This window comes from Panulirus ornatus, chromosome 5 (genome assembly GCF_036320965.1).
Source record: "Panulirus ornatus isolate Po-2019 chromosome 5, ASM3632096v1, whole genome shotgun sequence".
In the NCBI taxonomy this organism is placed as follows: Eukaryota; Metazoa; Arthropoda; class Malacostraca; order Decapoda; family Palinuridae; genus Panulirus; species Panulirus ornatus.
The window spans coordinates 29039073-29053026 of NC_092228.1; the positions used below are offsets into that span (position 1 = coordinate 29039073).

General features: G+C 41.9%; 1 protein-coding gene across 2 annotated transcripts in view; it reads left to right on the plus strand.

The window, feature by feature from the left end:
- The window catches only part of LOC139748646 (uncharacterized), a 170472-nt gene that overhangs the window by 60781 nt on the left and 95737 nt on the right, over window positions 1-13954 (plus strand). For both annotated transcript variants that reach the window (XM_071661894.1, XM_071661893.1), the window contains exons 8-9: window positions 3864-4709; window positions 11405-11816. In XM_071661894.1, coding sequence (XP_071517995.1) covers window positions 3864-4709; window positions 11405-11816 — 1258 coding nt within the window. The remainder of the gene's footprint in view (window positions 1-3863; window positions 4710-11404; window positions 11817-13954) is intronic.

Below are 13954 nucleotides of genomic sequence, written 5' to 3' on the forward strand. Positions count from 1 at the left end.
GAGGGATGTCTGATCATTATCATGTGGAGGCGAAGATGAAGATTTGTAGAGGTTTTTAGAAAAGAAGATAGAATGGGGTGAAAAGAGTGGTGAGAGTAAGTGAGCTTGGGAAGGAGACTTGTGTGAGGAAGTACCGGGAGAGACTGAGTACAGAATGGAAAAAGGTGAGAACAAAGGAGGTAAGGGGAGTAGGGGAGGAATGGGATGTATTTAGGGAAGCTGTGATGGCTTGCGCAAAAGATGCTTGTGGCATGAGAGGCGTGGGAAGTGGGCAGATTAGAAAGGGTAGTAAGTGGTGGGATGAAGAAGTAAGATTATTAGTGAAAGAGAAGAGAAAGGCATTTGGACAATTTTTGCAGGGAAATAATGCAAATGAGTGGGAGAGGTATAAAAGAAAGAGGCAGGAGGTCAAGAGAAAGGTGCAAGAGGTGAAAAAGAGGGCAAATGAGAGTTGGGGTGAGAGAGTATCATTAAATCCTAGGGAGAATAAAAAGATGTTTTGGAAGGAGGTACATAAAGTGCGTAAGACAAGGGAACAAATGGGAACTTCAGTGAAGGGGGCTAATGGGGAGGTGATAAAAAGTAATGTGGATGTGAGAAGGAGATGGAGTGAGTATTTTGAAGGTTTGTTGAATGTGTTTGATGATAGAGTGGCAGACATAGGGTATCTTGGTCGAGGTAGTGTGCAAAGTGAGAGGGTTGGGGAAAATGATTTGGTAAACAGAGAAGAGGTAGTTAAAGCTTTGCGGAAGATGAAAGCCGGCAAGGCAGCTGGTTTGGATGGTATATCAGTGGAATGTATTAAAAAAGGGGGTAGACTGTATTGTTGACTGGTTGGTGAGGTTATTTAATGTATGTATGACTCATGGTGAGGTGCTGAGGATTGGCGAAATGCTTGCATAGTGCCATTGTACAAAGGCAAAGGGGATAAAAGTGAGTGCTTAGATTACAGAGGTATAAGTTTGTTGAGTATTCCTTGGAAATTATATGGGAGGGTATTGATTGAGAGGGTGAAGGCATGTACAGAGCATCAGATTGGGGAAGAGCAGTGTGGTTTCAGAAGTGGTAGAGGATGTGTGGATCAGGTGTTTGCTTTGAAGAATGTATTTGAGAAATACTTAGAAAAACAAATGGATTTGTATGTAGCATTTATGGATCTGGAGAAGGCATATGATAGAGTTGATAGAGATGCTCTGTGGAAGGTGCTAAGAATATATGGTGTGGGAGGGAAGTCGTTAGAAGCAGTGAAAAGTTTTTATTTTGGATGTAAGGCATGTGTACGTGTAGGGAGAGAGGAAAGTGATTGGTTCTCAGTGAATGTAGGTTTGCGGCAGGGGTGTGTGATGTCTCCATGGTTGTTTGATTTGTTTATGGATGGGGGTTGTTAGGGAGGTGAATGCAAGAGTTTTGGAAAGAGGGGCAAGTATGAAGTCTGTTATGGATGAGAGAGCTTGGGAAGCGAGTCAGTTGTTGTTCGCTGATGATACAGCGCTGGTGGCTGATTCATGTGAGAAACTGCAGAAGCTGGTGACTGAGTTTGGGAAAGTGTGTGAAAGAAGAAAGCTGAGAGTAAATGTGAATAAGAGCAAGGTTATTAGGTACAGTAGGGTTGAGGGACAAGTCAATTGGGAGGTAAGTCTGAATGGAGAAAAATTGGAGGAAGTGAAGTGTTTTAGATATCTGGGAATGGATTTTGCAGCGGATGGAACCATGGAAGTGGAAGTGAATCATAGGGTGGGGAGCGGGCAAAAGTTCTGGGAGCGTTGAAGAATGTGTAGAAGTCGAGAACATTATCTTGGAAAGCAAAAATGGGTATGTTTGAAGGAATAGTGGTTCCAACAATGTTATATGGTTGCAAGGTGTGGGCTATGGATAGAGTTGTGCGGAGGAGGGTGGATGTGCTGGAAATGAGATGTTTGAGGACAATATGTGGTGTGAGGTGGTTTAATCACAGTAATAATACAGTAAGAGAGATGTGTGGTAATGAAAAGAGTGTGGTTGAGAGAGCAGAAGAGGGTGTTTTGAAATGGTTTGGTCACATGGAGAGAATGAGTGAGGAAAGATTGACCAAGAGGATATATGTGTCAGAGGTGGAGGGAACTAGGAGAAGTGGGAGACCAAATTGGAGGAGGAAAGATGAAGTGAAAAAGATTTTGAGTGATCGGGGCCTGAACATGCAGGAGGGGGAAGGGCGTGCAAGGAATAGAGTGAATTGGAACGATGTGGTATACCGGGATCGACGTGCTGTCAATGGATTGAACCAGGGCATGTGAATCGTCTGGGGTAAACCATGATAAGTTCTGTGGGGCCTGGATGTGGAAAGGGAGCTGTGGTTCGGTGCATTATTACATGACAGCTAGAGACTGAGTATGAATGAATGTGGCCTTTGTTGTCTTTTCCTAGCGCTACCTCGCACACATAAGGAGGGGAGGGGGTTTTCATGTGTGGTGGGGTGGCGATGGGAATGAATAAAGGCAGACAGTATGAATTATGTACATGTGTATATATGTATATGTCTGTGTGTGTATATATAGGTATACATTGAGATGTATAGGTATGTATATTTGCGTGTGTGGACGTGTATGTATATACATGTGTATGTGGGTGGGTTGGGCCATTTTTTCGTCTGTTTCGTTGCACTACCTCGCAAATGCGCGAGACAGCGACAAAGCAAAATATATGATAATATATATTGATTTCCTATATGTGGCCAGCCAACAGAGCCTTCAAAACAAACAGAATTCAACTTATGGCAAGGAATTATTTGTGCAGACTGATGTTCATAGCAGAACCGTGATAAATAACAGTTGACTGACCTCCACAGTACCAGAAGGGGTAATTGTCAAGTTTACATCCATATATTCACTCTTTAGTTAGCATTATATATGAAATCTGAAGAGTAGCTTTGTGTAAATGAGACTGTTGTTTGTTTGCTCCCAATACTACCTTGTTAAGGCAGGAGAAACAAGTATGTAAAAGAGAAAATGAATGCTCACATGAGTCTGCTCCAGACTGAACCAAGCCTAGATGAAAGTTTAGTGAGACCCGATGTCCATACAAGGTATGGCATCCTTTGTACTCTACAGAGGCATAAGAATTTTTAAAGAGTGTGATGAGATAGAGGCTGGTGGGGCCCTTAGGTCTGTTGATATTTGCGGCCCCTTATCCTCTACAACAACAAAAATATACAAACTATAGTGGTATAATTGCATGTGGGAACCTAGGTCTGGGCCCAGATGGTCTTTGTGTTAATCTGGTACTGGACTTATCCTTTGTTTTCTGCAGGAATCATTTCTTCTGTAATTTGCATCATTCTTACCAAACGTACTCCATCAACTGTAAATTGCCTTATGTATAGTTTGCATCTTTCACTCAATGAAGAAGTTTTATAGTCATGTGAAAAGTTTATTGTTGTTCACATTAACAGTAAACAGGCTGAGGATAAGTATGAGTGCAACATGCTATCAGTTGGCTGAGCCAGGGTATATGAAGTGGTCAGGGGAAACCACAGAAAGGTCTGTTGGTCTTAGCATTAGACAGGGAAATATGGTTTTGGTGCATTATTCTTGACAGCTAGAGATTGGATGTGAGCAAATGAGGCCATTCTTTGTCTGTTTCTGGCACTGCCTCTCTGTATGGAAAATGGGGAAACTAGTACTGAATGAAAAAAAGATGTATGAGCAAGTTGAAAGGCTGCATGCTTGATCTATCCAAAGTTAGAAATAAAAAGAGTACCCTCATTTGATTATTTTTTAAATTTTCTGAACTTTTTATTATCTGTGCTTGATTATAGCTTTACCCTTCATTTTGTTGAGCATTCTGAATACTTTTACGCACAATTTAAAAGGACATTTTGTTTGCAGGAACACCTGACAAACAAGTACAGCAAGTCTGGTCATTCCTATGTTCAGTGCCACACTCCAGCCACAAGTGATGGTCAGATGCTAGACACACAGCAGCTCATTAACCCAATCTCAGAAGATGGTCACAGGCAGAATACATTAAGATACCTTACACCAGAAAAGACACGACAAGACATACAGCAATGCCTTACTAGGGCTTCATCAAACAGTCTTCAGCAAAGCACACTCCAGGGCCTCATTCCATACACAGCAGAGTGGCAAAGGCAGGGGACAAATCAGCATTTCACTCCTGTCACAGAAGATGAGCAGAGGCAGGAGACACAGCAATGTGTAATTCCTGCTGCAGTAGATAGACAAAGGCAGGATGCACAGCAGAGTGTCACTCATGTCACAGTAGATGGACAGAGGCTGGAGACACAGCAGCATTTCACTCCTATTTCAGTAGATGGGCAAAGGGAGGAGAAACAGCAATGCTTGACTCCTGTTACATTAGATGAACAGAGGCAGGAAACACAGCAGTCTCTCACTCAAGGTACTGCAGAAGTGCAGACAAAGGAAAAACAGAAGTGCCTCACTCTTGTTAGAGGAGATGGACAGAGGCAGGAAACAAAACAGTGCCTCACTCCAGTCACAGCAGATGGGCAGAAGCAGGAAACACAGCAGCACCTCACTCTCATTGCTGGAGACAGGCAGATGCTGGAGCCATTGCAATGCCTCAGCATCACAGGAGATGAGCAGAGGCAGGAAGCACAGCAGCATCTTAGCCCAGCCACAGTAGGTCAACAGAGGATAGGCACACCACGAGGAAAGATGTTTAACAGCAATCTCTCACTCCTTAAACTGCAAGTAAGACCACAAAAAATTTGAAATGGTCATGGAATAAAAGTGTAGGATTATTAGCTGTGTCAATAGTTTGCCTTTTTAGCCATATGTTAGTTTTGAGGATTTTTTTTATCATTATTATGCTTTGTCGCTGTCTCCCGCATTAGTGAGGTAGCACAAGGAAACAGACAAAAGAATGGCCCAACGCGCCCACATACACATGCATATGCATACACGTCCACCCATGCACATATACATACCCATACATTTCAACGTATACATATATATGCATTTTTTTTTATACTATTCGCCATTTCCTGCATTAGCAAGGTATCCAATTCACTCTATTTCTTGCACGCCTTTCACCCTCCTGCATGTTCAGTCCCTGATCGCTCAAAATCTTTTTCCCTCCATCCTTCCACCTCCAGTTTGGTCTCCCACTTCTCCTTGTTCCCTCCACCTCTGACACATATCCTCTGTAAATCTTTCCTCACTCATTCTCTCCATGTGACCAAACCATTTCAATACACCCTCTTCTGCTCTCTCAACCAAACTCTTTTTATTACCACACATGTCTCTTACCCTTTCATTACTTAATCAAACCACCTCACACCACATATTGTCCTCAAACATCTCATTTCCAACATATCCACCCTCCTCTGCACAACCCTATCTATAGCCCATGCCTCGCAACCATATAACATTGTTATATACCCATTTTTGCTTTCCGAGATAATGTTCTCACCTTTCACACATTTTTCAGTGCTCCCAGAACTTTTACCCCCTCCCCCACCCTTTGACTCACTTATGCTTCCATGGTTCCATCCGCTGCCAAATCTATTCCCAGATATCTAAAACACTTCACTTCTTCCAGTTTTTCTCCATTCAAACTTACATCCCAATTGACTTGTCCCTCAACCCTACTGTACCTAATAACTTTGCTCTTATTCACATTTACTCTCAGCTTTCTTCTTTCACACACTTTACCAAACTCAGTCACCAGCTTCTGCAGTTTCTCAGTGGAATCAGCCACCATCAGTGCTGTATCATCAGCGAACAACAACTGACTCACTTCCCAAGCCCTCTCATCCGCAACAGACTGCATACTTGCCACTCTCTCCAAAACTCTTGCATTCACCTCCCTAACAACCCCATCCATAAACAAATTAAACAGCCATGGAGACATCACGCCCCCCTGCTGCAAACTGACATTCACTGAGAACCAATCACTTTCCTCTCTTCCTACTCGCACACATCCTCAATAAAAACTTTTCACTGCTTCTAGCAACTTGCCTCCCACATCATATACTCTTAATGCCTTCCACAGAGCATCTCTATCAACTTTATATATATTTTTTCTAAATGAATTTGAAAAGTCTTCAACATTATATCATTAAACATTATGTGTAAACCATTAGTTCACTAACTTAAAATTTTGATGTTCATTCCTGAGCTTAAATCTGTGAGATAGCTCTGTGAAATATAGAGCAAATGAATGACTTGAAAGAATAGAATGCACTAAGGCATTTGATGTAGCTGCAATAGATGTGTTTAGAACCATATGTTGGGAAAATGCAGTTATTGGACAAAGTGATTGACAAGGAAAGCTTTGCAGAACTTGCTTAGTTTACACTAAGTTAAGTATGTAGGTGAAATGGAAACAGAATTATGTGGGGCACTCAAGTTTTTGAAAAAGATTATAGTAGACATGATCTGGGAGTGGATCTGGCAGCGGATGGAACCATGGAAGTGGAAGTGAATCATAGGGTGGGGGAGGGGGCAAAAATTCTGGGAGCCATGAGAGGTGTGTGGAAGTCGAGAACATTATCTCGGAAAGCAAAGGTGGTTATGTTTGAAGGAATAGGGGTTCCAACATTGTTGTATGGTTGCGAGGCGTGGGCTATGGATAGAGATGTGCTCAGGAGGGTTGATGTGCTGGAAATGAGATGTTTGAGGACAATATGTGGTGTGAGGTGGTTTGATCGAGTAAGTAATAATAGGGTAAGAGAGATGTGTGGTAATAAAAAGAGTGTGGTTGAGAGAGCAGAAGAGGGTGTTTTGAAATGGTTTGGTCACATGGAGAGAATGAGTGGGGAAAGATTGACCAAGAGGATATATGTGTCAGAGGTGGAGGGAATGAGGAGAAGTGGGAGACCAAATTGGAGGTGGAAAGATGGAGTGAGAAAGATTTTGAGTGATCAGGGCCTGAACATGCAGGAGGGTGAAAGGCGTGCAAGGAATAGAGTGAATTGGAACGATGTGGTATACCGGGGTCAATGTGCTGTCAATGGATTGAGCCAGGGAATGTGAAGCGTCTGGGGTAAACCATGGAAAGTTCTGTGGTGCCTGGATGTGGAAAGGGAGCTGTGGTTTCGGTGCATTATTACATGACAGCTAGAGACTGAGTGTGAACGAATGTGGCCTTTGTTGTCTTTTCCCAGCGCTACCTCGCACACATGAGGTGGGAGGGGGTTGTTACTCCATGTGTGGTGAGGTGACGATGGGAATGAGTAAAGACAGACAGTATGAATTATATACATGTGTATATATGTATATGTTTGTGTGTGTATATATATGTATACATTGAGATGTATAGGTATGTATATTTGCGTGTGTGGATGTGTATGTATATACATGTGTTTGTGGGTGGGTTGGGCCATTCTTTCGTCTGTTTCCTTGTGCTACCTCACTAACGCAGGAGACAGCGACAAAGCAAATAATAAATAAGTGAAGTAGAAAATATGATGGGATGTGTTCACCTTTACTGATATGTTATGAAAACTATGAGTCAGTGATAAGGTTTGTTAAGAGGGTAGAACAGACATAAGGGACTGTAATTAATTAAGTGAAGTGTAAAAGATAAATTTGGCTCAAGACAAAGATGTTTCATGACTACATGACTGTTTGTTGGATTCAGCAGTGTGTGAGATGATGGACCGCACTATATGCACTGGCTTAGAACTGGTGCATTAGTAAGAACTGGAAGTAAGGAACTTGAAAATATATGTTTTTTATATCTATCTTTATCTCTGAAGCCTGTCCCCATTTGGAACTCCCTTGAGGGGGTGGCCACAGCAATAGTCTCCATAACTAGTAACTCCAGTACCACCTCTTGACCTTTAGTGCCTCACCCTTAACAGATTTCTGGCTTAGAGCAACTCTAATGCAGTGCTTGCAGAGGCTTCTACCTAATGTTCCTACTGACTACCAGCTAATGCTCGTGCATAATTTTTGTTCCTACTACCTCTACCTAATACTACTACCTAAATGCTCTTAGGTACTCCTATTATTCCCACCATTTTGCCAAGAGGCAGGGCTCGCATTTAATGCTCACTGCAGGAAAATCTAGTGTTATGAAGAATGAGCTGTGTGAATTAACTGTTGTCAAGTGTTATGTATGACAAGGAGAGCTTGTATGTTTGTGGACAGAATGCCAGTAGTTCAAATGTGGGTGAGGCAGAAGGAAAAGACAGGGATGTTATAATCATTGATAAATGAGTTACAGGCATTGTTATAGATATTCAAAAGAATGTGAAAATAGGAAATTGAATGTAAAGAAGTAAGATGGTTCTACTCGAGAGTGTGAAACATGGTTCAATGGACAAAACTTTGTAGTTTACGAGTTTAAGTATTGTGGTAATTAGATTCAGCTTAGATGATGATAAGACCTGTCATACTGTACTTTTTAAAGGTGGATTAATGTGTGAGGAGGATTGTTAGAATGTATCATGCAACCCACCATGATGTAATTAGTGATACAGAGTTCTGAATTGCTGCAGTAAAGTGTAAACATTTGTGAAGGTACTGAAGTAGGTAAGAGTGAGGAATGACATAATGAGGAGTATGGTAGGAGAGAATGTTTGTGGAGGGAATGGCCGAAAGAATCCACATATGAGTGACATCATGTATTTAAGTGAAGTATGTTCAAATAGAAATTTGAATACAAGGAGGGGGGGGTTCCAGTCCCCTGCTCCTGACCCCTTTAGTCACCTTCTGCGACATGCGGGGAATACATGGGAAGTATTCTTTCTCCCCTATCCCTGGGGATAGGGAATATGTACATGTGTATATATGTATATATCTGTGTATGCAGCAGGATTAACCATTTTGCCAGACCAACTGTGGTCTTGTAATGATAATTCATCAGCACACCTCTAACCCTCTAATTATACATCTCCCATGTGTTTAAAGGATACCAAGGATTGCTAGAAATTTAGATATTAAATGTAAATTAAATAAACAAGATTACAGGTATTAATTAAACTATTATTTTTTGCTTTGTTGCTGTCTCCCGCGCCTGCGAGGTAGCGCAAGGAAAACAGACGAAAGAAATGGCCCAACCCACCCCTACACACATGCACATGCACATACGTCCACACATGCAAACATACACACCCACACATCCCAACGTACACACATATATACACACACAGACACACACATATACACACATGTACACAATTCACACTGTCTGCCCCTACTCACCCCCATCGCCACCCCACCACACAAGGAATAACATCCCCCTCCCCCCTCATGTGTGCGAGGCAGCACCTGGAAAAGACAATAAAGGCCCCATTCGCTCACACTGAGTCTCCAGCTGTCATGCAATAATGCCTGAAACCACAGCTCCCTTTCCACATCCAGGCCCCACAGAACTTTCCATGGTTTACCCCAGACACTTCACATGCCCTGATTCAATCCATTGACAGCACGTCGACCCTGGTATACCACATCGATCCAATTCACTCTATTCCTTGCCCGCCTTTCACCCTCCTGCATATTCAGGCCCTGATCACTCAAAATCTTTTTCACTTCATCTTTCCACCTCCAATTTGGTCTCCCACTTCTCCTCGTTCCCTCCACCTACGACACATATATCCTCTTGGTCAATCTTTCCTCACTCATTCTCTCCATGTGCCCAAACCATTTCAAAACACCCTCTTCTGCTCTCTCAACCATGCTCTTTTTATTTCCACACATCTCTCTTACCCTATTATTACTTACTCGATCAAACCACCTCACATCACATATTGTCCTCAAACATCTCATTTCCAGCACATCCACCCTCCTGCGCACAACTCTATCCATAGCCCACGCCTCGCAACCATACAACAATGTTGGAACCACTATTCCTTCAAACATACCCATTTTTGCTTTCCAAGATAATGTTCTCGACTTCCACACATTCTTCAAGGCTCCCAGGATTTTCGCCCCCTCCCCCACCCTATGATTCACTTCCACTTCCATGGTTCCATCCGCTGCCAGATCCACTCCCAGATATCTAAAACACTTTACTTCCTCCAGTTTTTCTCCATTCAAACTTACCTCCCAATTGACTTGACCCTCAACCCTACTGTACCTAATAACCTTGCTCTTACTTACATTTACTCTTAACTTTCTTCTTTCACACACTTTACCAAACTCAGTCACCAGCTTCTGCAGTTTCTTACATGAATCAGCCGCCAGTGCTGTATCATCATTGAACAACAACTGACTCACTTTCCCAAGCTCTCTCATCCCCAACAGACTTCATACTTGCCCCTCTTCCCAAAACTTTTGCATTCACCTCCCTAACAACCCCATCCATAAACAAATTAAACAACCATGGAGACATCACACACCCCTGCCACAAATTTATTTATGTAAATTTATTGATTTCTTACAAAGAATGCTGCAGCACCACTGCTCCCAAAGTGGCAGATTTTAGACTTTTACTGGAACTGTAAAGCTAATCACTAAGGTCTGGAAGTTGAGGGCAGTCAGAATTACCGTCTGTTTCATAGTTGATTGTTTCATCTTGGATTTCTGATGTTGCAGGTGAGACATCTGGGGTACTTTGAGTTGAAGCCTTAGGATTTACATATGTACTGGTAGGCTTACTGCTGTGACACACATTCTTCTTTGCTATCTTCTTAACCATTTTATACAAGCAAAGTTGTTTCATGTGTCTAGATTTTTCCTTGTGTAATTTTTCATGCATCAAACGAAAATTCATCAGTTCTTGTTTCGTAACAAAGGTATGTTGCTATAGCCCTTCAGTTAATTCACTCATCAACTCATCTTTTCAATGGAAAGTCTTTCAGCTACATCTGTTTCATCTTCATCACTGTCATCCTCATCACTTCGGTGTTTTTATTAGCATTCAGAACAGTGTCAATAGTCTGGTGGCCGTGGTAATTTCAAGTTCCCTCATGTAATTTTGTCCAGACTAAAGGAGGTGCCAAACCATCAGCTGCCGGAAATTCAGTGGTGTACCTGTATATGTATGTATATGTTGAAATGTGTATATATGTATATGTGATAGTGTAGGCGTTTATATATATACATGTGTATGTGGGTGGGTTGGGCCATTCCTCGTCTGTTTCCTTGCGCTACTTCGCTAACGCGGGAGATGGTGGTTAAATATAATGTGAAATATGTGATAAATGTTCAAATAGATAGAGAGATAGGGAAAGTAAAAGAAAGCAGAAACCATAGTAAACAGTTGAGGTCACACACGATTTTTATGCCAAAGAAGACTTGTGGAAGTAATAAAAGAATTGTATTCGTGAAGGATTGGTAATTGATAGAGATGGTGACCAGATTTTATGGAGACATAAGGTAAATATCATGCTGGTTAGCAGGAGTTACAGGACACTGTATGACAAGTTGAAACATTTTGAGGGATTTTGCTAGATATGAAACTACTGAAATAAAAGATATTTATATACACATTCCAGTTTCCTAAATATGGAGAGAGGAAGAGGATGTCCACCTCACTGACAGAGACTTTTAGCGGTAGTGGGATAATACCTGTTATCACCAAGTCTTCAGTTTGCCTACCTTCAGATGTATCACTGAAGCAGCATCAAAGCAGAACCACCTCTCTCACAAATAGCACTACACCAACCAGTGGTCTACTCAAAGGCTTCAATACTGACATTAATTGCATTCAAAGTGTAAGTTTAGAGAGGAGGCATAGTGATGGTGTAGCTGATAGTTCTGTTCAGACACCTATCTTCGAGGTGGCCAGTACCACTGAGTCAGGCAGCCTGGCCGGAAGGACAGCTGACAAGTTGCCTGTCAGCAGTAGCTGTGCACCACCTGCTGCTTGTCACATGCAGAGCTCTGCTGCTAGCACACAAGAGAAAGGTAAGTTTTATGTTCTCAAATTTTAGCTGCGTGAATATTATGATATAATTAACAATATTGTAATGCAAATGTGGTGCATCATGTTATAAGAGCCTAAATTTCCTTGAATATAAAAAACACACTCATTTGTGACAACACTTCATAACATTTCGCATCACTTTTACAGAGGGAGCAGACATTTATCATATGATTAGAGGAGCATTCATTGCGAGACACGATAGCAGATAACACACAAATGACAGGTACATGTTTGAACTGGTGATATATCAGAAAATACACTAATAGACACTTTATGAACACTTAGCTTTTTTACATTTGAATATTATTGCACAATGGAGGGCAAAAATGTGTGAATGGGAGTAGAGAAAATTTTTAAAGAGCTGGTGCACAGCACACTCTCCAGTGTGGTTGCTGGGAGGTAACTGATGTGTTATGATGCACACCCTTAGGTTGCCATATATCTCAATAAAGTTGAGAGAGCACGCTTCAAAAATTAGCTTGTCAAAATTTTGTGCTTCAATTGGAATTCCTCGATTTAAAGTGAACTTGTTTGTTTGAATAATGTAACAGTCACATCAAGTGTTCATTGGACAAGCCTAGACATTGATTTGACATTTTCATCATGATGTGCGAAGATATAAATCAGGCCAATAACAATTTCAAAAATGAGCACAAAGGAGTGCAAGGAATAGAGTGAATTGGAACAATGTGGCATACCGGGGTTGACGTGCTGTCAATGGATTGAACCAGGGCATGTGAAGCGTCTGGGGTAAACCATGGAAAGTTTTGTGGGGCCTGGATGTGGAAAGGGAGCTGTGGTTTCGGTGCATTATTACATGACAGCTAGACTGAGTGTGAATGAATGTGGCCTTTGTATATGTATGTATGTATGTATGTATGTGTATGTATGCGTGCGTACGTGGGCATTTATGCGTTGGAAGTATTCTTTTTCCAAGCGGGATAGCCTCCTCATTCTAGACCGAAACGGCGGAAGGGTTCCTTCTTCTTTCTTCTGCTATAGGTCACATGGAGAGAATGAGTGTGGAAAGATTGACAAAGAGGATATATGTGTCAGAGGTGGAAGGAACGAGGAGAAGTGGGAGATGAAATTGGAGGTGGAAAGATGGAGTGAAGAAGATTTTGAGTGAGCGGGGCCTGAACATGCAGGAGGGCGAAAGGCGTGCAAGGAATAGAGTGAATTGGAACGATGTGGTATACCAGGGTTGACGTGGTGTCAATGGATTGAATCAGGGCATGTGAAGCATCTGGGGAAAACCATGGAAAGTTTTGTAGGGCCTGGATGTGGAAAGGGAGCTGTTGTTTCGGTGCATTATACATGACAGCTAGAGACTGAGTGTGAACGAATGTGGCCTTTGTGTCTTTTCCTAACGCTATCTCACGCACATGTGGGGGGAGAGGGTTGTCATTTCATGTGTGGCTGGGTGGCGACGGGAATGAATAAGGGCAGACAGTATGAATTTTATACATGTGTATATATGTATATGTCTTTGTGTGTATATGTATGTGTACGTTGAGATGTATAGGTATGTATATATGCGTGTTTGGACGTGTATGTATATGCATGTGTATGTGGGTGGGTTGGGCCATTCTTTCGTCTGTTTCCTTGCGCTACCTTGCTAACGCGGGAGACAGCAGCAAAGTATAATATGATATATAAATGTGTTTATGAGTGGATGGGCCATTCTTTGTCTGTTTCCTGGCACTACTTCGCTGATGTGGGAAACAGCGATTATGTATGATAGATGAATAAATATAGAATAATTGATAGGTTTGATAGAGATGCTTTATGGAAGGTCTTAAGAGTATATGGTGTAGGAGGTACGTTGTTAGAAGCAGTGAAAAGATTGTACTAAGGATGTAAGGCATGTCTATGAGTAGGAAGAAAGGATAATCATTGGTTCCCAGTGAATGTCGGTTTGCAGCAGGGGTTTAGGATGTCCCCATGGTTGTTTGATTTATTTATGGATGGGGTGGTTAGGGAGAAAGGGGCGAGTATGCAGTCTGTTGGGGATGAGTGGGCGTGGGAAGTGAGTCAGTTGCTTTTCGCCGATGATACAGTTCTAGTGGCTGATTCAAGTGAGAAATTGCAGAAATTAGTGACTGATTTTGGAAAAGTA